This window comes from Arthrobotrys flagrans, assembly GCF_004000055.1.
Source record: "Arthrobotrys flagrans strain CBS H-5679 chromosome Unknown unitig_3, whole genome shotgun sequence".
Lineage (NCBI taxonomy): Eukaryota > Fungi > Ascomycota > Orbiliomycetes > Orbiliales > Orbiliaceae > Arthrobotrys > Arthrobotrys flagrans.
This window is the reverse complement of record NW_027137547.1, coordinates 5985660-6009831: the sequence shown is the minus strand read 5'-3', so window position 1 is coordinate 6009831 and position 24172 is coordinate 5985660. Positions and strand designations below refer to the sequence as shown.

The window sequence follows — 24172 nt, the reverse complement described above, 5'->3', positions numbered from 1 at the left end:
TTTCCAAATCCACAACCCACAAAAATAGTGACGTAACTGAGGTCATGCGACTTGCCGAGAAAATGCTATTTCGTGTTGCGTTGCAATCGGCCGTTTCCGTCGTCCGATGGGTATGAGATTAGATAGAATCACATGATTTTATCTAATCTGATCAAGAACCGAACACGCCAAGAAGGAAATCAGATAATGTTGGCTTGGCGCCGAGAGAAGGCTGTAAATGCAAGAAGGATCCCCCTTTCCGCTCTGCCAGCAATCCTCCTTCGCGATCCCCCAAGGACGGACAGGAACCCGCCAAACCTAACTTCACCGGACCTATATACATTACCAACTCTCCCGCAGCTCTATCTAAAAGGCCGGCATATTTATCGATAAACTTCACACTACTACGAAACCCCCACTAAAAGGGTAACCAAAAGGACACGGATAAAAAATTCCATATGGCCGGCCGGTCGAGTACATCATCACACCCTTCACGACGGACATCAAGTCCAACGGATCTAAATAGCAACAATAGCAGCAGCAGTCCAACAAAATCAAGCAAGGATAGCCTACGGAGAGAAATCGAAGGCATCGAAGCCGAGGCTTCAAAGCTACGAGCCGAACTAGCGAGCCTACGGCAGGAACGGAAGATTCTGGCTACGGTTGTACAGAGCTGGCCGGGGAAAGGCATGTCGGTTTTATAACAGCGACCAACAAAACCCATGAGGGTGGTCGGAAATTAAAGAGATGGAGAACGAATGATTGAATGAATGAAGTCAGGGAGTTGCTAATACCAGAGAGATCTGGTATTAGCGAAAGAAGGAGGGGGAGAGAGGGGAAAGAAGGGGGGGATTTCGGTCGGTCGGTACCAGTCAGAATGAGGCAACTGCGCATTCCAGCTTTTTTTCGCTGGGCTCGAGTGGTTCTCTCCGCGTTTTAAGATACCCCAAGGCGTCGTCATTTTTTCGATATTTACCAAATTCCCTGTGCGCTCGCGAGAAAGGGGTCCCCGTTTGATACGGTTTCCTTGCTAGACCGCCGCATTTACCTTTGCTAATATACATTTATATCGCTTTTTAATATAAGATCTCAGGATCCACTATTTCCGAAGATATCGTTTACTCTTACTAGACTATATAAGCTTTCCGGCCGTGAACTTCAATGCTGTCTTTGACGTCTCAAGCTTGGAGACGCCTTACCCAAACCGTATAAGACAGCAACCAGAATGTTGATAACACCAACAAGCTGCCATCTTTAACTAAGCTATTTGAACATCGGCATTCGTTTAAGAACATCGGTCCGGAACAATTATCTAGGGTTTCAACGTGAATCTCAATATACTATCCAGTCCCGATACAAATGTTATCTAATATCGCATGCACACCAGCTAAGGAGATGTGTGATAGTCTCTGCTTAAATTACAGACTAGAAAAGACTTCAGACTCCTCGGAGTCATGTTCATTATTCTATACGCTGGTCTGGTTGATTCCTTAAGTAGATCTTATATATCCATGTCCGACTTCGTTGGAATTTATCCCATGCAAAAGACCTAATATAATTGGTGTGGAGAATTAATTTGCAACCTCTTACCACCTGAAATCAAACTATCGTCGCATCGGGTCCCAATCTTCACCCTACCCAGAAAATTAAATTAAGTAACTTAGTCTGGATACATGTCTTTGCAATATAGTCTTTGCGATAAGATGATATATAGCTACGTCACAGTAAGCTGATGTTGAAGGCCTCAGCATGTCCCAACTTTCAGCTCGAGCGCTCAGCACCGGATGCGAGGTCTCAATATTGTTCTCCATTCCTTGATATATGCGATCCGCACCGCTACCCTGCAGCAATCATTAAACCTCTCAAAACAACCAGAACTCCCCAACTTCAAATTAATCTAGCTTGAGCGCTCGCTGCCAAACTAGGTTAAAGATCGATATCTCGAGAACCTGCAGGGCAAGCTCTCTAGTATTCACAGCCTCGGGTCCCAAGGTAACTACAACCACTCCTTCTACCGTAGCCTCGAATCTCTACTCCTCTCCAAAGATTAAATCGCAATCGCAATTGCATTGCCCGCAATAAAAGAGCATTCATCTACCGGAGAATTACGGCTTGCTCAGCTCCCGGCCCGTCACAAGCAAATCTTCGATCTCTTGGTAGGCCCTCTGAACGTGTCTTTTCGATTGGCGAGAAGGCGGGGATCAGGGCGTCACTAGTGCATAAAAACTAGCCAACCAAGGGCAGGAGAATGCGGGAACATCCCTTGTCCCCTCCCTTCCGTCCCCCGAAAAAAAAATTAGAGCGGCTGGTATTGTTTGAGATCTTGGAAATCGCAGACGGAGCAAAAAGAAAGTCAATGCGGTGTCTTTAGTGTGGGGACCTAAGACTGATGATATGAAAAAGGTCCTTTAAAAGGGTTTTAACCTGATTATTATAAGTCCTCCTCGGAACCTATCCCGAGATTCAGTTCCCCATTCAATTAAGGAGTTTTAGATTTTTTTTGTTCCACCAGAAGACGTCGACATTCAAAACATTTCTGGGAAATCGTTATACCGTAACGTAGGACGAAAGAGGAAGAGCCGAAAGCAAACATGGAGTCCATCGAGCGTGTCGCAATGGTCGAGACGCCCGTCGATAAGGGCGCACAAGTCGAAGCAGTCGAGCAAGAGCCTCCCGTCGAACCAGCGCCTTCAGAAAAGCCGCAAAGGCCGTCTTCCATTTCCACGTGCGACTCTAGTCTCCACGGCGAAGTTGATTTCACAAAGCAGCGAAGACTAGTGTTATGTTTTGATGGGACGGGTACGTGCGACTCCACTCCTTGACTAGCAGCGTATATATATATCTGACACCGTCTGGGGACTTTTAGGGAACAAATTTCATGGAGACGATACTGTACGTTGCAACGTGTTGACCATCCCGGGTCCATATATCGGACGAGAATACCGTGGATCCGCAACCCGAATACGAGGTTGAAGTACCGATGCTGACGGGTATATTCTTCGGCAACAGGACTCCAACATCGTCAAAATATACCAGCTTCTAGACAGACGGTCGGATTTTCAATTTCATTATTATCAGCGTATGTCCTCCTTTGAAGGTTGAAGCCGTCGCTCTTTCGAATTCACTCACCGAGTGCAACCCAACCCCGCCAACAACACATGACCACCAACACTTCTCTTTGTTGTATCTTTGCGAGTTGTATCGGCTAACAGTCGATTGTCATTAGCTGGAATTGGAACATACGTTCAAAATGAAGGAACGACCTTCATCGGCCGCTTCGGCGACAAGGTCAAAACCGTGCTCGACCAGGCCGTCGGCACAAGTTTCAAAGCCCACGTAATCGGTGGATACTCCTTCATCATGAAATACTATAACCCTGGAGATTGTATCTACATCTTCGGTTTCTCCCGTGGAGCGTACACTGCTCGTTTCCTTTCAGAGATGTTGGCGGGTGTCGGTCTCCTATCTAGGGGCAACGAGGAAATGATCGAGTTCGGTTGGAAAACTTTCAGCACTTTCCAGACATCGAGACATGATGGTGGTGCGAAGGATTTGAAGCGACGTGCTTTCATGCGGAAATTCAAAAAAACGTTTTCTCGTAGTGGTGTAAACGTAAGTATGCCCCGGTGTTGTTCCTGTACCTCGGCAGTAGATGTCCGAACCGTCGTAGACCGTACGTGTAACGCCTATTCTATGTTGCACCGAGTTAACTCGTTCTATATTAGGTCCATTTCCTCGGTCTATTCGACTGCGTCAACTCCGTGGGTCAGCTCGAGCCACCTTTCTGGCGAAAATCCTACAGTTATATGCCAATGGGTTCCTCAGCAACTCACATCCGACATGCTGTCAGTGTGCATGAACGCAGACTCAAGTTCAAGCCTGCTCTATACAAGGGATTCATCGACCACCCAGATCTCAAAGAAGTCTACTTCTGTGGAAACCATGGCGACGTTGGAGGAGGGTGGGGTAAAGGACCTGACCAAAAGCGTGCTTTGAGCGATATCCCACTAGCGTGGATGTTGGAAGAAGTCCGAAACCTGCCAGACACAGAGAACAAGCTCGAATTTACCCAGCCCGAAGAATACATATTGGAACAAAGTGCACAAGAGGCGGAGCGTCAGTTCGAGGAACATCTTCAACAACTTGGCCAAGGCATGATCGATGATACACGAGGAATGCGACCTCATGACCCCCTTAGTTTCAGCGGAGGGGGCAGCTTTTTAGGTACACTTGGTTGGTGGATCCTCGGTGAGCCTCCCTCTCTTCCCTCCTTAGAAACGAAAAGAGGAAGAACCCGCCTCCCCTCCGTCTACTTGCATATGAAAGGGAAACGCGCCTTGTAGCAACTGCTGACGTGGTCATATAACTTTACATGGATGGCTCTGCAGAGGCTATGCCGTTCATCTCCAGACTCGAGTACGAAAAGGGCAAGTGGGTGCCTCGTTATTGGCCACCGAACTTCGGAACACCTAGAGACATTCCTGCCGATGCAGATATCCACCCGTCCCTTGTAGCATTGCATGAAGGGGGTGTTCTGAAAGAATCCGAGGTTCCAAAGCTCCTTGCCAACCGGGACCACTATACCTTCAAGGTCGAGGGCGGCACCCGCAACCAGAAAAAGAAGCCAACTCCCAAGGCCACGGAGGAATCCCCTAAGGACAAAGAGAAAAAGTAAATGTGCGCCATTAAAGAAGAAGGGGGAGGCAAAACAGGGTCTTCCGGTAGAAGAACTGGGCAATAGGATTCGATGGAACCGGAGATGAAGCAGTTATTTTGCATAATTGTCCTGACTTCATCCAAGGATAAGGCGGATTATAGACTCCTCAAAAGGATAGAGTCGTACGGGTGGATATATTCCTACTCATTAGCCAAGTGGGATTCCCGTTATATGTTCCTTTTCAGATGCGGCTGATAATTAGGAAATATATTCGCGATTTTGGGTTGAAGCACACGGTGGAGATGTCGCGTATGATGCGACAACGTTAAACATTTCTAATATTGCGCTTTTTTCGTTCATATCCCGCATAGCTAAGTCTTCCTTTTTTTCTTGTTTGGTAATTCTTTTGTTCTCTCAACTTGTAAATCTTTGCCGCTGAAGGGGACGAAAAGCTATAGCTATGCCCCGGTCTAATACGCTGGTTGTGACTCTAGCAAGTCATTAATTCACAAAACACTCCAGCGGATACCCAAAACTGCAGCTGTAGTTCTACTTTCAAATATTGCTCCGTGAGATCTTTGAATCTTTCCGCCTAGCCAAGTTGGCGGATATATATCAACCGAAGCAACCGAAAAAACCTTTGAAGCTTTCCAAGATTTTAGAGCTAGTCAAACTTGGATCCTTAAAGAGCCACATGTTTCCACTTTTAGGTTGGTGCCTTGCCTGTGCAGTCAGAGAGGCTCTTTTTTGTCATCAATGCTTACAAGAAAAAGGTCATAATATTAAGGCCAAGACCTATCCGTGACTTTCGCGTGTTCTTTTAACGTGCGCCAACACAGATTCGAACGGTTTTTTCCCCTGTGAGCGCAGTTCATGGTTTGGTCAGTATAACGTTATAAAGTTACAAGGAAGTGAAGTATTCGCATTATGCCTTGTGAAATCATTAAGATCGCAAGCACTCATTTCGTCAGTGGATTGCTAAGCATGGAGTCAAAGACAAAAGGGGAATGGTGAAAGAGAAGACGGTGTTTTGAGCAGAACTAGAAGTTTTGTTTCATTTTGGAGCATCGGTGTATATTGATCTGGAATACAGCGGCATCTACTTGCGCATGCCGCATACATTTGCAGTCCGCTCGGAATAGGCGAAAAGAACCCTTCGGAAGAGTGTGGCATAAAAATAAACGAAAAGTACGACCGACGGTCTGCCTTTCCCCATTCCGAAGCCCACTCTTTGTGCATCCATGCAGAAGACAATACGGCCACCAACAAGGGCAACACCAGATGCCCGACTCAGGCCTCGTCACCGCCAACATTGACGAATCGCAAGGTAGATTCAAACAATGTTCCAAGGTAATCTTCATGCATTATTTACTGTTTCATAAAATAGTTCCAACTCCAGGAAAGTTTTAGCGGGGTATACGGAGATTCCGCGGCGCCCGCAACCCTCCGTTTTGAAAAATTGATGGTCGAAAATGTCACCGCCCATGTGAAGTGCGCCTTACATAAGATACGCAACGGGGCTACGTATGCTTTGCCAATACTTTCGATATTGGATATAATCTAGACTTTATCGTGCTACAGTCTCCATCCGCCATGTCTAAAGTCCTCAGATACTCTTCAGTGAATTCGTAAACATTCTATATGCGATACGTGTCCATAGCTACGATATTAAAATGCTAAGCACCGATTACCGACATTTAATATCGGTTATGCCGATATAGTTTCTCCAATTACGGCGGTCGCTTGCACATCCGTCTTGCGTCGGCATTGATTCATAGAGTCGGGACTTGAGGTTTCATCGACAATGGATTTCCTGGCTATGCTGAGCTCTCAAGAGTTTAAGGTTGAACGTCGGAGAGTGGCATGCGTATCAAGAACGCGAATGACGGCCGGCTGACCGGTTGTCTAATGTCGGCATTCAATTCCTCGGGCCAATGAAGGAAGAGATAATGGAATGTAACAGTAAACCTTACGACACACGAGATGAAGCGCAGCAAGATGATACCACCACGAGCATAGCAATGTCGAGTTTCTATATCCCGCTTAGTCTTAGATTCTCCCGCTATGAGGCGGTGATAGGGTCTCCAGGTAGTCAAAACTCAAAGTATGAAGTAGGCAGATACCATAAAGGGCGATTTGATAACTTGTGGGCTGCCTTGTGGTTGCTCAGGACACTATCGTTGAAGGTAGTCGCACATAGTTCGTGGTTGGAATGGAATGCTCAGGTTAAACTTTGCGCGGCTCGTCACAGGAAAGCAATAAGGAAGTCGAGTTAATTGAGCCTGAGTGAAGGACTTTTGGGTCCGTCGTTATGCTAATTTGTGCATCCGGATACATGATATCTCGGCGCAATGGAATTTTCACGGTTAAGCCGTCAGATATCTCTGAGACAAAAGCTATATGGATCATCTTTGAATATGTGACGATATACGTGATGGTACCCCCCGTATTCACTTCCCTGATTCATCTAGTCACAAGTGGTTTAAAAAAAATAAAATTTGTCAAGGAACGAAGATGGAAAAAAATGTATCAAGGAAGCGAATTATATTCCTTTGCTTTTTAGATGAATCGATAAGGGTTCTCGAGGAGGTAATACTAGTCGGTCCGTGGTTGCCGTTCCCCCATTGGTCGCTCAGGGCCAGTCTGGTGACGGAGGTCGATACATCGCGCTTCGAATTTGCAGTTTGCAAACCCCTTTTCGTATGATACATGAGTCGTCCCCAGTTATAGCAATAACAGGGGCGCTAATGGCTATTATCAGACTGTCGCAGTGCTAAGATGGTCCAAGCTTTTGGGCTGATAATCGTGATATCTCGATCGTCGGTGTTGTAACGTGATGGTGATTCCTAAAATTGAATTAAATTTAGGAAGCCTAAACCCGTAGAATTGGATTTTTCAAATCATAGCGGTAGACGAATAAAGATCAGATATCATCAAATTTAGATATTGATCGATGTCAAGTTAGTTTTAACTCACAGGTACATAGTAGACGGAACAATGTGCACTATAATGACCCATGGAGCACGGACGAAGGTTGCTTCCGACCAGGGTATACAGGCTAGAATGCCTTATCGAGTGTGGGCCCAACATTCGAATTGCGACCTATAGCTTTATGCAACGGCTAGCATCTGCTATAGTTTGACGGCCAGGTATGGGAAGGTGCCGATTTTTTTTCCCGCGTGGCCCCAAGGCCCAGAGTTTGCGGTGCTTACAAAACCGGCTGGGCTTCCGGGGTACCCCATGCCCACTCATAATGAATAGCCAGATCCTTGAGCTTGGGTCTGGTAATGGCTGATCTTAGTGCTGTCAGCGAATTCCTGCATTGGCGGGTTATTCGCGGTTTCACAACATTGAGGAGCTTAGTCAACTCATTCCAACCCAAGCCCGGACTGGTGCAGGTACGGGGATACCATATTGAAGATGAGTATTCTAAGGATTCAGCCTAGGCACTTCACGACTTCACATGCCTCGAAGATGCGGGGAATAGTTTTGGGGTTATTAAATTACTAATTAGTTTTATAGAAAAAGAACTGTGCTCGTTGTATCGTAGAATTATGTCGTGGCAGTTGACGTCTTCGCAAGAGAGCTTGGCTTGGACCCGGATGTGAGTACGCAATACCACATACGCGCATGTAAATATACGTAGTCACTTGCGACGAGGGGTACAAAGATATGGTGATCGCGCGTCGAAAATAAAATATCTAAAAATATCAAGATCGATTCTGCGAATTCAAATCATCGCTTAGGCTTCTACTTTGAGTCACGTTGGCCTGACGGGTGAATAAGTCTTGAAAGAGATTGACTGCAACCATCGATATGCATGCAAACTAGAGCATCCGTCGAACGTCAAGCGGCTCCACGGGCGAGGTTAATTAGATGAGCGGATGGGCCTGTCATTGGGGTGCATACAAGTGCATTCGAAGGGGAAGAATAAATCCAAAGCTTCCGATTTAGCGAGAAGTCGGCTAGACGCGATCGAAACAAAGGTGTCAAAAAGCAGCCTGGTTAGGTCCTCCTGTGTTTCTAATAAGCCAGGATGTTTTTGAAATAACTGGCGGAGATACTGGGTCGATGCGCTGCTTAGTCAAAAGGTCTAGTGCTGTATTCCCGGCTCCGGTTTCCTCTGGTGCCTAACTGCGAAAGAGTCTACCTACCGTCGACAGGGCTTAGTAAATCCAAATCAGCCATGATGGCGGGGCGGAAGTTCTACACACACTATAGAATGCACTTGGAAATTGATTTTCTTTTTCACGCGAAGGCGTGTTGGTTTACCTGGTTCGATGAGTCCTAGTGGGCTAGTGGGATTGGCCCAAGAGCATGGCTGGTCCTCCAGGGTATCGCTCTCGGAGGAGGTACCAACATAACGTTATGCCCTCGTAGGCCTTGGCGGGGTCATCGAAAGCTAACTAAACCGCCAGCGCTGTTCGGGGCAACTTAAAAAAGGGTTGCTGTCTCATGGCCAAAGGACAAGCCTTGAAGCAGAAAGTTCTTATAATACCTAAAGAAGAGCCTCCTCTTTCGAGCTTACTACTCTCTTACACACCAGTCCACGTTCCGCGCACCCAGGCACGCCTTTGAGCCCTATTCTTGTTTTTACCTTGCCTCTCGTATTGGTAATTACTTAGTCACCCAACGTTATTCACACCTACAACAACACAAACCAGCCTTTTTGCAGTCAATTCTACCATTTTGACGTTGTGGAGCTGATTTGATATCGTGGAATTGATATAAAGTTATCATACCGGTTCCGGAAGCCACCGTATATTCAAAGTTTTCCGCATATTCATGCGCATGGAGGAGTTCATAATGTCAAACTCCGGCAGAATCATGAAGCGCAAATCACCTGTGCCCGTCCCAGATGTCGCTGGCGCAAGCGACGAGAGATTAGATCATATCGAAGACCCCGCGGAAAGAAAACGAGTGCTCAATGTTTTGGCTCAAAGAAGATATCGTGCGTAACCCTCCTGAAAGTTTTCCCATCTTGATGATCCCGGATTTTGTGTTGCCATGTTGTCAAGATTTCAACATATTATGACGCTCGCGCTCGCCGTGAAAGATTTCCCAGCAAAGAGTTTACTGACTTAAATCTCTAATTTATGTAGGCAAACGTAAGCGTGAGCATCAGCTAGAATTGCAAATGCAAGTCGAGAGGCAGAAGCAAAGAGATCAATCATTGCCTCTTGGAAAAGATTTGAGCCCAACAGATTGGGACCCGATCTCGTCGGATAGGTCCGACAACGCTCGCGAACTTGCCTACCTGAGGCAGCGAGTCTTTGAGCTCGAAACTGCCCTTTCGGTTTATACCAAATCCTTAAATCCACAGTCCGCAGTTTCTCTTAGTCCATCGGACCCGTTCGATGCCTTCGGGAACCCCGTGGTTGACCACGCACTATCAGCATCCAGTGAATCCGACGCAGGGGCCTTTGGGACGGAAGGGATGGCCCTCGAGAACTGGATGCGGCTTGCTCAGACGAGCGGCCCTCAAGAGGTAGCTAATCCTCTCCCTTCCTCCACTGAACCCCTCCCCGATATTGATGATTTCCTCCAATCATTTACCTTCACGTCGTTCAATTTTCCTGACGAGTCAAATCTCAGCATCCCAGCATTCAGTCTACTCCGCGCATGCATTATGATCGCCCAAAGGCTCAAAGTCTACCATCTACTTTGGGACTTTACGGCAACAAGTCCGTTTTACGGTTCGACGAGTTCGCAGCATCGTGACCTACCTTCCGATCTCCAACCAACTGGTGTGCAGCTTAGGACACCGCATCATCCAGTCCTAGATCTCCTGCCCTGGCCGAAGGTCAGGGATAGACTTATTACTACGTTTAGTATGGAAGAAAGCATGTGGCCGGTTCACCAATCCGAAAAACTTACCCTGTGGCGACTTGTTAGCGATATGGACAACGCTGAAGAAGACGGCCTTGAAGGTGTTCGAATAAATGGATATGATGCCTTCGATGGTAGTGGTTGGGAAGTTGGCCAAGGGTTTTTCTCAGTTTGGTGGTGGGCTTTGGATCGAGACGTTATCGGACGCAGCAATTACTGGCGGATCCAACGGGGAGATTCAAAACTCGCACTCCTCGGGGACGAGAAGTCCTTGAAGGATAGAGGATTTCCGACAACAACTTAGAGTATTTGAGTTCCTCTGTTTGTTGATCATTTTCTTTGCAAGTGATACCTGGGTGGTTACAAAAGCGGGATTGTTTTACAGGGTGTTTTACTGAAGCTAGCGTTTTTAATTTTTCCAATAAGCCGGTTCATTGGGTTTATCGTCTTAATTACGCAGGCACTCCTCCTCTCTTCTTCTTCGTATATACTTGTTACTTTCCTTTGTTCCCGTTGTTCATATTCTTAGGTCTTATCCATCTTGGGCTCAGTAGTTTTCCTGGTTAGGGAATAGGCGTTTCGGTTATTCACTTTTTATTCTTTATTCTATTCTATTTTGTATTTGGTCATATTATCGTTTTCAGAGATGTTTTCATGGTCACCTGAAGCTTCGAAGCCGACTCCCAGTTCTTTGTATCAAATCATTATCCCTTCTTTCGAATCAATTTCTCATAGCCTCGCTCATTGTATACAGCCATTGTACGGTGCTGAATCTGTGGAGCTCTGTGTGGAGTGATATAAAGCTTTGCCTACATTATTCTAATCTAATTCAAGATTTCGAAATTAATTTTTTATGATTCGGACATTCGCATTCGCCTCCGAAACCCACCTGTGCTGCAGATACTGGCCATATAGTGTCAGGCTTAGCTTAGCGACTTCGTCTCGATTAACGAGGGGCTATGCATGTTCCCCGCGATCCGGCAAACCTACTGAATCATCTCACAGCGGTTGCCTGCCTGTCTCCGCAGGAGGAATAGTTTAACGAATGCAACATATCACAAAGAAGTCGGGGGCCTTTGATCGACGGTAGGCGGTGTTCACCGAAAAGATACAAGGTCTCACAACGCAACATGTTAGAGCTCTTAGTTGTAAGTATCGTGCCACTAACGTTTCCTTTGTGTAATCACCAGCCTTGAAGGTCGGAATTCGGCCACGGCAAAATTTTCTACGTCATCTGAACGCCGATGTACAGGTCGAACGTTGAAAGAATGTCTGATAGGCGGGTTCTAGCTCTCTTCGGAACATTTCCATGCAGCCGCAGAGAAACTGATAATCGGCCTGGCTTTTGACTTAGTCATCGAATTTCTATTTTGGATATTCGACTCCTCGCTACCCTACCAAAGGTGATCATCGTCGATACTTGTCTTATGGATGTCTACTAGCGACTGGCCTCCCGTGGCCGAGCCAAGCCTTTGGACAGGGGTGTGTGCGATGGCAACGGGCAAACTCAAGCTCCGATTTTGTGCGCAGCATCAAACTCTCACAAAACTTGGGTGGGACGCGCGCTATGCACTGTTTAGAAAACTATGAAGAATATCCTGTTGGGTCCCAAGCAGGCGGAATCTACATTTTAGGCCGCTTGCCAGGAGAGCTATTTGAAAATGGCCTGATGACGGATGAATGCAGAGATGAAGATATCTTGAGACTTTGTCACAGTTCGTTGCATCGGTCTGTTGGGGTGGAAATTCAAGTTTAAAGGTGGTTGCTAAAAATATTCGGGTTTTATGGAGGCCTATGACAGTTTTTGGCTCTCGGGTGCAGATCGATCCCTGCCATTGGTTTTGGCTCAAGGTTCCCCGTATGCATTTGCATAGTATGTAGACGTCTCCGCGGCGAAATCGTGCATGTCACTCGCTTAAGCCTGTTGCTGCTGACATAATCAACTGCTGAAATGAGTCTGAGCTTCCTCTGTCTCCAGAGCACGGAGTAATTTACTCTGTATGGGTGAATAACTGCTCGGCCGAAGCAACTTCAAAGCTTCGTTAGCCCAAGGAGCTTCGAATGTTTTATACTCATGGGTTAACTTGAGTGGATTAGCTCTGTGCTGGCGGGCCCAATACACTCCCTGAACTCATCGCAGGTGCGCTAGGTATCCATATCCGGGCCCGAAGCTAGTCTATTTCTAGACATGGGGTGAGGGTGAGCAACCATCAGATAACCCTGCTGGGAAGAAGATCCACAGTCTCAATTCGCATTGGGTCTTGATACCACACAAAAGTGGCACTTGGGAACACCCCCGTCCCCAGACTTGTTTCACCTCAGGGGCTTGCCTTGTCAAACGAGCCCTGCAATTGACACACTTCAACCGTTTTCGAAGTCGTTGAGCAACTCGTTCCTTGCGACCGTTGAAATTTCAGCGACGAATTTCTGCCGAATCGGTTTATGCAATACGGACCTAATACGAGAAATAAAATAGAGTATCCGAAGCTTTGAATGCCACGAAAAAGCGGGAACGAGTCTACTCGCGTTCCACGTATCACGGAAAGAGCCACTTCATGCATGTTCCATGATCAAGCGGTTCGTTCGGGGTGTAATTCAAGGCGACCATAATGGTCGAGGTAACGAAGTGAATCTGGGGCGGACAGAATTGAATTATTGGGATCATAAAGTTATCCCGATCTAATTCTGAGTTCAACGGAGATTGTTTATAAATGTTAGCGCCCTAGGAACGTAGAAAGTTACTCTGGAGCGGAGGTTACCACTAACACAAACTTGGAATATATGGGCACTTCATTGACACCTCTAACTAGTACACCATACGCTATATATATTATACTGTCGTAACTTGGTGCAGTTGAGAAACCAATCGTGGAGCAATTCTCTAATTTCGTCCTTTCCTGGTGCAACATCAATAAGCGATTTCGGGATTGCGACACACTTGAAAACGCAATAGGCTCTAGGCCGTATTGCACAAGGCTATGTGCGTCTTCGAATATCCGTGGGCACACATCTTCATTTTCCATCAGGAAGCTTCCCTGCGATAAACTGAACGGAAATACCAATTGTATTGCAGGACGGATCTGCAGAAAGTCGAAACCTGATGATATTCAGGTCTCCTCATTGCATTGGCTCCCTAGGCTACGTCCGAAAGCGAAGTTGGAGATTACGATGCGACCAAACATAGAACGTTCTAGGTCAGTTGGGCATGTGTATCAGTGAAGGGGGACCGGTGGGAGGTTTTAATATACTGTAATGTTCACAAATTTATATATAATTGGCATCGTTTGAGAAACGGACATCGACAATCTGCCTAGTTGCTTTAAACTCACATATAATCTTTATCCCGGCGGCCAAACATTCGAATTCTAGTTCGAATACTACTAGCAATGTTGTTTTCATACGTCACGACTATACTGGCGGCCGCGACGGTGGCCTTTGCCACGCCTTTTCTTGAGGCTTTACGGCCCTTTCCGACGTAAGCCCTAAGATCCTGTTTCAAACGCTCAGTTCAGTGGGCCTCGAAGATCTCTGAAGTGGATATATGAGACACTCGATATAGTTAAGTTCATTACAAAATGGTCAACCTATAGGGACAAATACGCATATGTCTAGGACCTTGACGCGTACGTAATATCTCAAACTTTTACATTCAGACTTAGTTCATGCAATTAATACTTTGTCCCGCTGTGAATATTGTTCGCCCTACCCCACGAGCGACTGGTAGCGTTTTCAATTTCGAGAACTCTACTGGACGTCTCTGGTTAGGCAACAACTTCCTGAACCCCATAGTTGCTGGCCTTCGGCCAAACCTAACCAGCAATCTCGCACCCCTCGCATTCAGGCCTCTCGGACGCCCGAACTGTGAAGTGACTGGCGGAGTGGCTTATGAGACCGCATTTTCATTCAATAGTGCACGCCGCCTGACTCTCGGTGGTACTGCTCTTTGGCACGGCTATACCACGAACCCTTCCCTCGGACTTGGTCCAGGCCCCAACTTCCAGTGGGGTTCAGGTCCACAAACAACGGAGGATTGCCAAAATATTCAGCTTGAGTACGAAACTGCTTAAATATATTGATACATCCTTTAATTACCAGCAGAAATGGGGGTATAGCGGCGCGGGGGGATCAAGTTGTCGTTGCTTAAATATAATTAATATAAGAGAGACGGGTTTGGTTTAAACTGTACTAGCTTTAGTTTAAACGCTGGGACATTCTATATTCTTTGAGGGTTTTCTTGAAATTTCTCTATAAACCACCAGTTCAACTTTGGTATTAATACTCCGAATTAGTCGTTTTCAATAAAATAAAGATTACTTGTCTAGCCATGTCATTACGCTGGGGGCCTTCACCCACAACTTGCTTGTTGCATTTTAAAGAAGAATTGTGTTGTCGAATGATGGTATACTGTTGTTACGAGACTGGTATCCTGCATGAATGCATTGGGTTTAGGCGGAACAGAATTTTGATAGTAGTGTTAAGAATTAGATATGGGTGCATCAAATGTCAAGCAATGAGAGTCTAGTATACAGAGATATGTTTAAGTATGGTTGCTATATGTACTCTTCGTATGGTGACAATTCTATCAACAAGGTATTAAGATTACACAAATTCTCATATATATCACCGTGCAATTTTAACTAATAGGTTTTTGGGCCTATCGATGCAGCCACAGACCGAACTCGAAACCTCCAACTCCCCCACCGGGGGTGGCACCGGCACTTCTGGAAGCGATTCGTATGCCGTTGGATCTCTTTCAATATCCGTCATAGTTGCATTCATCCCTAACCTGTTATTACTCTGTGCTTCATAAACTCCTCTTGGCTCTAGCGGCAGCTCATGGCCTAAGGGCGGGCTGTACAATCCAACTGGAAATGCAGAGTCCCCGTGTAACTGTGCAGGCTCAGTCAAAGTGCTGTACCTCGGCGCCTGTGATGAGCGTACCGGGCTTGCAAGTTCAGGGATCTCGTTAGTGAGCCTACCGTATACACTCTTGGCTGAGTCGGAGCCTTGGCCATCTATCTGCGGTGGGAGCGGGGCTTCCTCCAGATTTTTCTCTACGTGGCGTCTATAAAGATGCCAGATGACGAGACCAACAGACCCAATGAACACCAATCCGCTAATTACACTACTAGCAATTACACCGGCCGAAGGCGTATTCTTTGCGGCGGCCTTGTTGCCGGGTATGTCGTAGAATGGCGAATTTGTGTCTGGAGGTGCGAGTTTTGGCATGCTATCAATTGTCCGTAATAGGGGGTCACGCACTTGAATCGGGGTATTGTTAATATCCACATACTGTCAATTGCCTCAAAATCTCCCAAGGCCGAGTTATAGTTCAGACCACCGTAAAATATTATTTGGATTGAGGAGTTATCTGAGGCATAGTTGGCTACTACACATCCACCACGGGTGTTTTTCAGGGTCTCCCCAGAAACAGGTTGTCAATACCAGGATGCTCGCTCGATGTCGTAAACGTACACATTTCCTAATGGGAGCTACAGCTCAAGGAATAGGTGTTAGCCAGCGCCGGTTGCAAATCATCGGTTAGAAGCGCAACGCAAGGTAATATTCATACACCATTCCCTCTTGGACCTCCACCTGCTAGGTTGATGAGTTAATCTCTTCCATTAAATGTTATCGGAATCAAATTCCCATCTCGATACTGTAATCCAGGATTTTCAAAATTGAAAGCATCATACCTAGGTGCTCGTGTCTCATTGGTAGTTGTTATCGCCGCAAGGTCAACTTTAAGCATTCCAGAAAGGATTACTGTTCACTCGTTCCCGCCTGGCCAGTTGGGAGTGGTGGAGTTATCAAGCTGACCACCCCGATAGTACCCAATGCCCTTGTAGTATGTAGATGCACCACGGGAAGCCCGGAGGATCGGGTCTCCACGAGCTTCCTCCTGTGTCCACGTTAATTTCGGCGGATGGTAGCTCCAAGGCGACAAGATCTCTATCTATATACCTCCATTGGACGATGAGTTAGTAAATGAGTACCCTCTGCTCGAGAATAGCCCGAGATTCTGTACTTATCGTCAAATTTCTTGTACCAATTTCCGATTGTACCCGTCGTGCATTTCCACCGTATATATAGAGCGTTTTATCAAAGATCACACCTAAAGTTATACGTAATGGGAAGCGGAAGGAAATCGCATTAATAAATCGTTCTGGGTCGCGTTTTTATGCTCTACCGTCTGTGCCTCTTAAACATGAACATACTTGAATGCGCCCATCTTTTACACACCCGTGCGCGGGAATCGGCCCAGGAGTTTGTTGTCCATTGCACGGCGCAAGACTGCCCAAAAGACTGAGGCAAAGTACTAGAGTTGTAATGCTATCGAAGGAAAACATTTCTCGGAAGAAAGAATCCTCGGGCGGGCTCTTCCACTTAAAAACCGCAATCGAGACCTCTACGGTGACCTTTAGTGGGGACTATATTACGAAATAAATGAGTAGGAGTATCTATTGTTTGCCTGCATCGGGCACTAAATTGACGGGCTAATTGAAACCGTCTAACTGTGCGGCACAGACTTCGTGCGACTACAGGACATTAGCCTCAAAACTAGTCTTGATTCTTGGCTACATATACTCCTAAAAAAAGCCTCTGTAAATGTCTATACTGGGTGTAGAATGGATTCATGAAGCCAATGGATAAAATATGTTTGGAAAACTATTTTCCAAAGTTATCTTTGTGTGTCTGCTGGGATCTCGAGTCTGTCGACATGATGAACCGGATTACTGGGAGGGGTTAGCCCATGGCAGGATCCAGACTGTAGCTCTCTAACGACTTCACCCCTTAAACCCGCATACGTTGGAAATCTTCAACTGATTCCCGGCATGGTGCCATCCAGTTCCAAGGTTCCAAAGTTGGCTTACAGGTGGATCCTTGCGCTTGCATACCGTGGGTTTTCTGTGTTGTAATGTTGGCACCGTAGATGTCTATTTGTAACCTTGTCCCTGTTCTTGTTGCCAGATTCGACAATTGTGTTGAGGTTGTAACCTGCAGAGAATCGGGACTGGGGCGCAATAAGTGGCTTTCTATAGTTATCACCTGGGTACTATAGCTATTCTTGGAGAGCAACTTCAGCGGGGATTCTCGACGCTCTCCAGACTTGATAATTATCTTGTCAAATATCGATTCGAGGGATCCCTATAATTGGCGTCAGGGGACAATGTGTCAGTTTTAATTTGCTGACCTTCAGTTTTATTCGCACTTGAAGCTTAGCATATCGAATCACCGTGCAAATACCTCGTGCTATAGACTTAAGTATATATTTTTGATATCTCCAGAATCCTATTCGCCCACGTCTAGATTTAGAATAAATAACTTTAAGAAAAAAATATCGCAAACGATGCCCCGAGACTATAAATTTCGTCCGCTGGCAAATATGAAATTTCTGAACTCCAAAACTCCGCTAAATGATAATCCAAAACGGAAATGTAAGTTACACAACCCCCCCCCTATATCTCATCGCTAGGGATTCTAATATAATGATAGAATCTTCTACCTTTCGTAACTCAAAACGAAACTCCTCTTATGCAGTATGTAGTTTGATAAACATATATTCTAAACAAGCACTCTAATCCCCGCCAAAAATGCAAAGATCGAACCAAAGAACGGAATCATCAAAGAAGGGATAGCCAATGATGGAGCCGCATTCTCTTTATCGTTAATATTGTCACTAGACCCACTAGTCTGTGCTGCCTCGTCGGAGCCACCTGTTTGAAATGGTGTTCTCGACGAAAATGGCGCCGAAGTCGTTGTTTCGGGTAAGCTCCCGTCGAGGTTGAATTGAAGTGTGGTGCATGGTAACCAACTGCTCATGGCATCGAACCAAAGGTTTTGAGCATTGGTTGCATCCACAACTGGAGTACCAGTTAGAGCTGTCTTAGTACGAGTCCTAGTTGCGGTGAGAGATCGGATCGTATTGGTAGGGTCAAGGCCGTCGAGATCTCCGGGGCTGTTGGTGACAACGTCTTCGCTAAACTCTGATCCATGGTAACCGTCTTTGATGACATATCGAAGTTGTGTACCTTCTGGGAAAGTTTTTCCACATTGGGGGATGTCAGTCGTGGCGGTATCGTTGGTTGGAGCATCCTCCTCCTCAGAATCGATAGAGAGAGCTTTCCATGGATCGAATTCACCGTTTGTCCACATTGTATTTGAAAGTTGAACATACCACCCCTGGTACTTTTCATTAATCGGGTCGACGTTAGGTCCTGCCTTGCTAACCTGTTCTGACTCTCCGAATGTGCTGATACACGAATCTATTGAACTCTGAACGTTGATAAACGAAGGGAGAAGATTCTCAGGCCGCGAAGTGTTGGCAACTTGGAAGGCTCCAAATTCAGTACAGACTTGCCATAACCACGAGTAGTCGTCGAGTCTATCGTCTAGGGATCCAGATCCAGTATTTAACTGTCGCTTTTCTTTGCGCTGGGATTGTTGCCGACGACTGGTGTAGCTATATGGACTGATAGCAGCGACAGCTTTCGCGTACGCTGTAACGGCGCGTGAAAGGGTCTGAGTTTCGAAAACACCATCAGGGTCTCCTCTGCTCGAATACATGGTTTCCATTATATCGCAGAAAGCCCCCAGAGTGCCGCCGTTAACGCCATAATACTGAAAGTCAGAAAAAGGCGTCCAGGCTGCATCCTGCAAATAATCCTTTCTAATATCCCAAATTTCGTCGGAGTCCGCTTCATACTGTTCCAGTGATTCCTCCCAATCTCTCTCGTAAACGGCGTCAATTAATTGGTCCACAAGACTGCTGTCTCTGTTCTCCCAGGCATCGGAGAGCCATCTTGCAGCAGCGCTTAGATCTGCGGAACAATTTTTATTTTTGATAGCAAGTGCGCTATTGTTGAATCCACCGGATTAGCTTTTATCGCTGCCTCAGATCTCTCGGCAGGAAAACTTACTCTTCAATAGCAGTAAAGTACTCCCAAAAGTTCACCTTCAACTGCACAGGAGCAGATGACGCCAAAGTCGCCTTAAACAACCCTGGATTTCGCTTTGCTATCCAAGCACCTCTTGCTCCGCTATAACTAACGCCAATCCATATCCACGGCGTCTTATCTGGCGTTAGAACTTGTGTCGGGTACTCCTCAAGGTCGTATGTAAAGTTCTTCGCAAAATAAACCACATCCTCCAACGCCTGTTCGATAGTATGGTATTTGAAGAATTCAGAAAGTTGGCGTCTAGATGCTGTCCCCAGGCTTCTCGAGGTGCTGGTTACCGGGGCGGATTTACCGTAGAATCGATGTTCGAAAAGGATTAATAGCCTGTAGTCAAGTTAGAAAGAATTCCAAATTATTGATTGTGGGGAACACATACCCATTAAATCGCTTCGCTATTGCAACCGAAAATTCATCTTCATCGACCAATCCCTTGGCATATGGCCCAATTGATGCTTCGCCAATATCGTGAACTAATAAAATTCGTAAGCCCAAGGTCCACCACTCCCAGAAAAATACCTCTACTAACAAATAACGGGCCCACCAGGCTTATAATAAGCTTCCTGAACAAAATACCGACAACTGATAGTATCCGTATTATCGGCACTGAAATGGTCCATCGGTAGCTCAACATAGAGTGGGTTCTCCGTCGGATCCTTTGCCAAAGCGGGTTTTAGCCGGTTCATAATCGTCGAAAACTTTTCGGTCTGCTGGTTTCGATGCTTTTTTCGTAGCAAATCCGTGCTAAATCTCGATATCGAATCCTTCCACTGGACCGTTGCTGACACCACCAACATGTTCGCCGCCAAAACGGCGAAGATAATGCTTATCGACCTCATTACTACTCCAACCTCCAGGGTAACAGCAACGAAAAGACAAAAGGAAAAGCAAATAAACAAGGGAATAAAAGGGATAGGAAGGATCAGAGACGGAGGAGAGTAGATAAACGTTTTGATCCATTGTGAAGAATGGCATCGAAGCTTCTTATGTAGTAGGGTTACGCTCGGTAACTTTCAATTCGGGGGGAAGGGTTCGATGTGGGTCGGAGTATTTCTGTCTCATGGCAGTTCTATCCTTGGCCATAGGGGCACTTTCTTGGAAAGGCAATCCGGCACCGGAAATGCCAAATCTAATTCGCTGAATAACCCTACCGGGACGCGCCAATGCAGTTTAGCTCGCTCGCTGTGGCTTGTCATGGCAAATCAGCCCTGAAGTAGGCTTTGGCGCTGATGGCTGATAGAGGCACTTCATGCCACCCGCTGACCAAATCAATATCTCCGAAATCTGTAGACTAACAAACGAAGAGTTTAGAGATTCCTAAAGTTAGGTTTCATACGGGACTATTGCGTGCATTCTGCGTCTCAGCGGCGGCACGAAACACCACTGATATGATACGTACCCGTCGGCTAGGCCGGGGTAAGGAGTAAGTTGCGAATCAAAACGTCTCACACCAAACGTTTTGATGCAAGGTTTTGGATGGTCTCGCGTCTAACCTCATGTTCTCGCATTGTGCACGGATTCTTGGGCAAAGCTGATTTCGAGCCTTGCTTGCCGAACCACCCGGCATGGCACATATACAATACCAATGCCAGAGCTACCACTACTTGGACTCAAGGCTAACTATTGCTTACAGTCGGAAATTTTAGGCACAGCTAAGAGGTATTAATAGTATTATTCCTGTCAGCAAACGAAGAGGCTATCCAACAATACTATCCACATGATACGAGCTTCGGCCCGACTATCCTTGCATTGGAACTAAATACAAAAAGGTATAAAAAGTCTGTATACAACATCAAAATGGAAAGCGTTAGCATTATAAACAATTGCCACTATACGCTTGCCGAACGCAAGCAGCATAAGTTGTTGTATCCCACCAGTGGCCTTTAAATCGGTTATCCCCAGCGATAAACTCGCCACAATCCTTGACAATTTCTCCAGCGGCACCAGCAAGTCGGTCGCATGGAATATCAACTTTAGTATTCCGCTAGCAGGAAAAGTACGATTTAGCTGATTAATTCTCCCCTGCCAAACAAACTCTGGAGGCAGACTAGGCATGCACAGAAATTATGTTGGAATTCGGTACTTACATCGTTGCATAGTTCGATCTTGGAGCCATAATCACAATAGCACTTGGCGCAGACGTGTGGGTCAGCACCGCACCTAAAGTCAAAAAAGCGAGGCAATTAGATGTCTAGACTCGACTTAGGGCCTTAACATTTTATCATGACGCGGTTGACTTACATAACTCCTGCTATCCCAATGGCTCTGAGCCAGGGAATTCCGTAGCCTTCGATCACCCACCCCTCTGCCAAATTTCCAGGTACAGAGTTACAGGTCGGCCTGTCCTTGAAATAACGCCTGACGAGTGAAGGGTTCTCCGCTATCGTTCGTGTTGCGGCCAAGTTGCGCTTTGCAAGCTCTTTGCTGGGCGAACGAAGATCAAGACCGGCAACTTCGACCGGTGGTACCCAGCCAGGATTGAGTGCAAGGATCTGTGGTAAAACTTCCTGAATGCGAATACAACAATCAGATTCTAACCTAAGTTGTCAAGATCTTAACAATCTCGAATCCCAAGAGTTTACCTGGAGCGTCCCTGTCAAGTTAAGCTCAGGACCACCTTCGATAGAACCGGTCCAACGCATGGGACCAGATAAACCACTGCTGAATATATCGCCAGCCGGTTTACTAGTTGGCTCACTAGTTTCAGTTGCATCAGGGGCTGGAAGAGCGAATACAGGAACAGGGTTCATAAAAAGAGCCAAGCTCGAAAGAACGATGGTGTGAACCTTCATCTTTGCGAGCGAGTGTTTTCACGAAAGTGCTTGTGGAACGCTTGCGTTGTCGATCCTTTCGAGATTCTGAAAGCTAATAAGAAAGCTAAGGAATTGCAGGCGGTAAGAGATTCCGCCGCGCGGTTGCAAAGCTGGGATGGCCCTAGAAATTGCAGAGCTAACAGGTGAATGGCAAGAGGAGGCGTCGATCGATCACTAAAGGGGAAGGACTAGGTTCCTTATATAGAATTCTATAGCCATAGACGGACCAATTTCTTGAGAATTGACACTTGACACTGCGGTTGGGTGCAGTTAGGACCATAATGCTCTCGGCTCGATTGTTGTTTTCGCGGCACAGCGGATATTTGCAAGGCCAAGATGTGTTCCAGGTCACTTGCAGCGCTTCATGCGTGCCCAGACCAGGCAGAAGGGAAAAGGAAGCGAGTGAAAGCTGAGGGTGGGCCGTATTACCCAAGTCGACGAGTCTTCTTAGGTATCCGTTACAAATCACCTGCCGTTGCCTCACAAAAACGGCGTGGTATTCTAACCCCCTAGGTATTCTATAAATGGCCGTCTTTAGGAAGGTCACTTGGGAATCGGCCTAATATTCATCTAAACATCCACTCGTATCAACATCAGTCGATTGCTAAAATTGTCACTTCTACTTCATGAGAAGCTTGATAGTACTTTTGCCCATCAATGTGGACAATCGGTCTAGAACTGGCGACAAGGATTGTTCTCTACGGAAAATGTTCCGATAGGCCTTCATACAGCCGAGGATGTTGCGTTCGCAAATGACACTGGCGGAGAAGTCATGCGAGTGCATTTATGGATCCAATCGCATACCGCGGTAGCCTCATGGATGGTAAGCCGAAGTGAAGGAGGAGAATGGATTCTCGCCGTGAAATGGAGCAAAATCGGAAGGCATAAGCCCTGGTATCGAAGATGCTTGTCAGAAAATGCGTTCAATTTGCGGACCCTGCATTGTCTCGAATATGTGCCGCAGAGGTGCATCGGTAGTCAAATGCGCTGGTCTTGAGTGCGATGTTTTCGGGCGATGGAGTTGAGCCATTAGATTTCTGGCAGGTGGATTCCTACCCTTGTGGGTCCGGTCCGTCGGTGTTGCCGGTAAATATCGGACTAAGGACATATTTTTTTGCGTATATAAATATAGGTTCAGGCCGAATGAAATCGATGAGCTCGAAAACGCTAGCATCTATATAGATCCTCGCAGTATTAATATTGCAATCGTATGACAATACGGGCACATGGCCTCTGTGCCACATAAATCATTACGATATGCTCGAACAAACAAACTTCAGTTCCACCTTCACACTGCGAGCCAATGGGATATAAATCCCTACTCCACGATCGATGGATCGATGCGGCGCGGTAATGGAGCTCTAGAGTTGTCGTATTCGCTTTTATAGAGGCAGCATATACTCAAGGGCTCGAAGCCGGGAAGCCCTGCTAAAATTTTAACCTTTCCCCCAGTTTAACGGTTTAAGTGCTCGCACTTGCAGCAGTGTAACCTGTATCCATGCCTGGAAACGACCTATCGGGCCCCCTAGTCGGCCACTCGGGAATACGATATAGACGCATCCACCTTCTAGACCAAGTCTATACCCCTTTCAGTCCCAAACAACACCTGTCATGTGGATATCGATCGGAGCCGTTACGCCTCTTCACTGAACTCCATTATTTTTCCTGTATGACGGTCTAATTTTGTTGCATTGATGGCTATCAGTAGTCATGCAATAGGTTTCGATCCGACTGGGATGATTGTTCGAGTGTTTCAGGCTGGAAACTTCCAAGGACGACCGCTCCGTATCATTCCGGAAACACCAGTTTAAATATAAGTTTATAGAGACAACAGGCCGGCCTCGTGGCGCACGGAATGGCATTGGTGTTTTCCTTCGGTCGCTGGTGATATTTTCCCGATATACATATATTCCTTTGCGAAAGGATCCTCCACGCCT

At 46.4% G+C, this 24172-nt stretch overlaps 5 protein-coding genes across 5 annotated transcripts; 2 read left to right on the top strand and 3 right to left on the bottom strand.

The window, feature by feature from the left end:
- Window positions 1–2570: 2570 nt before the first annotated feature.
- DFL_003106 (uncharacterized protein) lies at window positions 2571–4654 on the top strand (the record flags this gene model as incomplete). The annotated part of the gene is made up of 6 exons (XM_067631996.1): window positions 2571–2778; window positions 2846–2871; window positions 2989–3058; window positions 3206–3591; window positions 3705–4227; window positions 4368–4654. 6 exons carry the CDS (start codon window positions 2571–2573, stop codon window positions 4652–4654), a joined length of 1500 nt encoding a protein of 499 aa, XP_067494486.1.
- A 4788-nt stretch (window positions 4655–9442) lies between these two features.
- Window positions 9443–10769, top strand: DFL_003105 (uncharacterized protein; the record flags this gene model as incomplete). The annotated part of the gene is made up of 2 exons (XM_067631995.1): window positions 9443–9587; window positions 9739–10769. 2 exons carry the CDS (start codon window positions 9443–9445, stop codon window positions 10767–10769), a joined length of 1176 nt encoding a protein of 391 aa, XP_067494485.1.
- A 4316-nt stretch (window positions 10770–15085) lies between these two features.
- On the bottom strand, window positions 15086–15694 carry DFL_003104 (uncharacterized protein; the record flags this gene model as incomplete). The annotated part of the gene is made up of 1 exon (XM_067631994.1): window positions 15086–15694. One exon carries the CDS (start codon window positions 15692–15694, stop codon window positions 15086–15088), a length of 609 nt encoding a protein of 202 aa, XP_067494484.1.
- Window positions 15695–18031: 2337 nt separating this feature from the next.
- Window positions 18032–20261, bottom strand: DFL_003103 (uncharacterized protein; the record flags this gene model as incomplete). Its single annotated transcript, XM_067631993.1, has 4 exons — window positions 18032–19322; window positions 19387–19749; window positions 19802–19895; window positions 19952–20261. The coding sequence occupies 4 exons, from the start codon at window positions 20259–20261 to the stop codon at window positions 18032–18034; spliced, it is 2058 nt and encodes a 685-aa protein (XP_067494483.1).
- Window positions 20262–21235: 974 nt separating this feature from the next.
- Window positions 21236–22214, bottom strand: DFL_003102 (uncharacterized protein; the record flags this gene model as incomplete). Its single annotated transcript, XM_067631992.1, has 4 exons — window positions 21236–21406; window positions 21510–21582; window positions 21664–21929; window positions 22005–22214. 4 exons carry the CDS (start codon window positions 22212–22214, stop codon window positions 21236–21238), a joined length of 720 nt encoding a protein of 239 aa, XP_067494482.1.
- Window positions 22215–24172: the final 1958 nt, after the last annotated feature.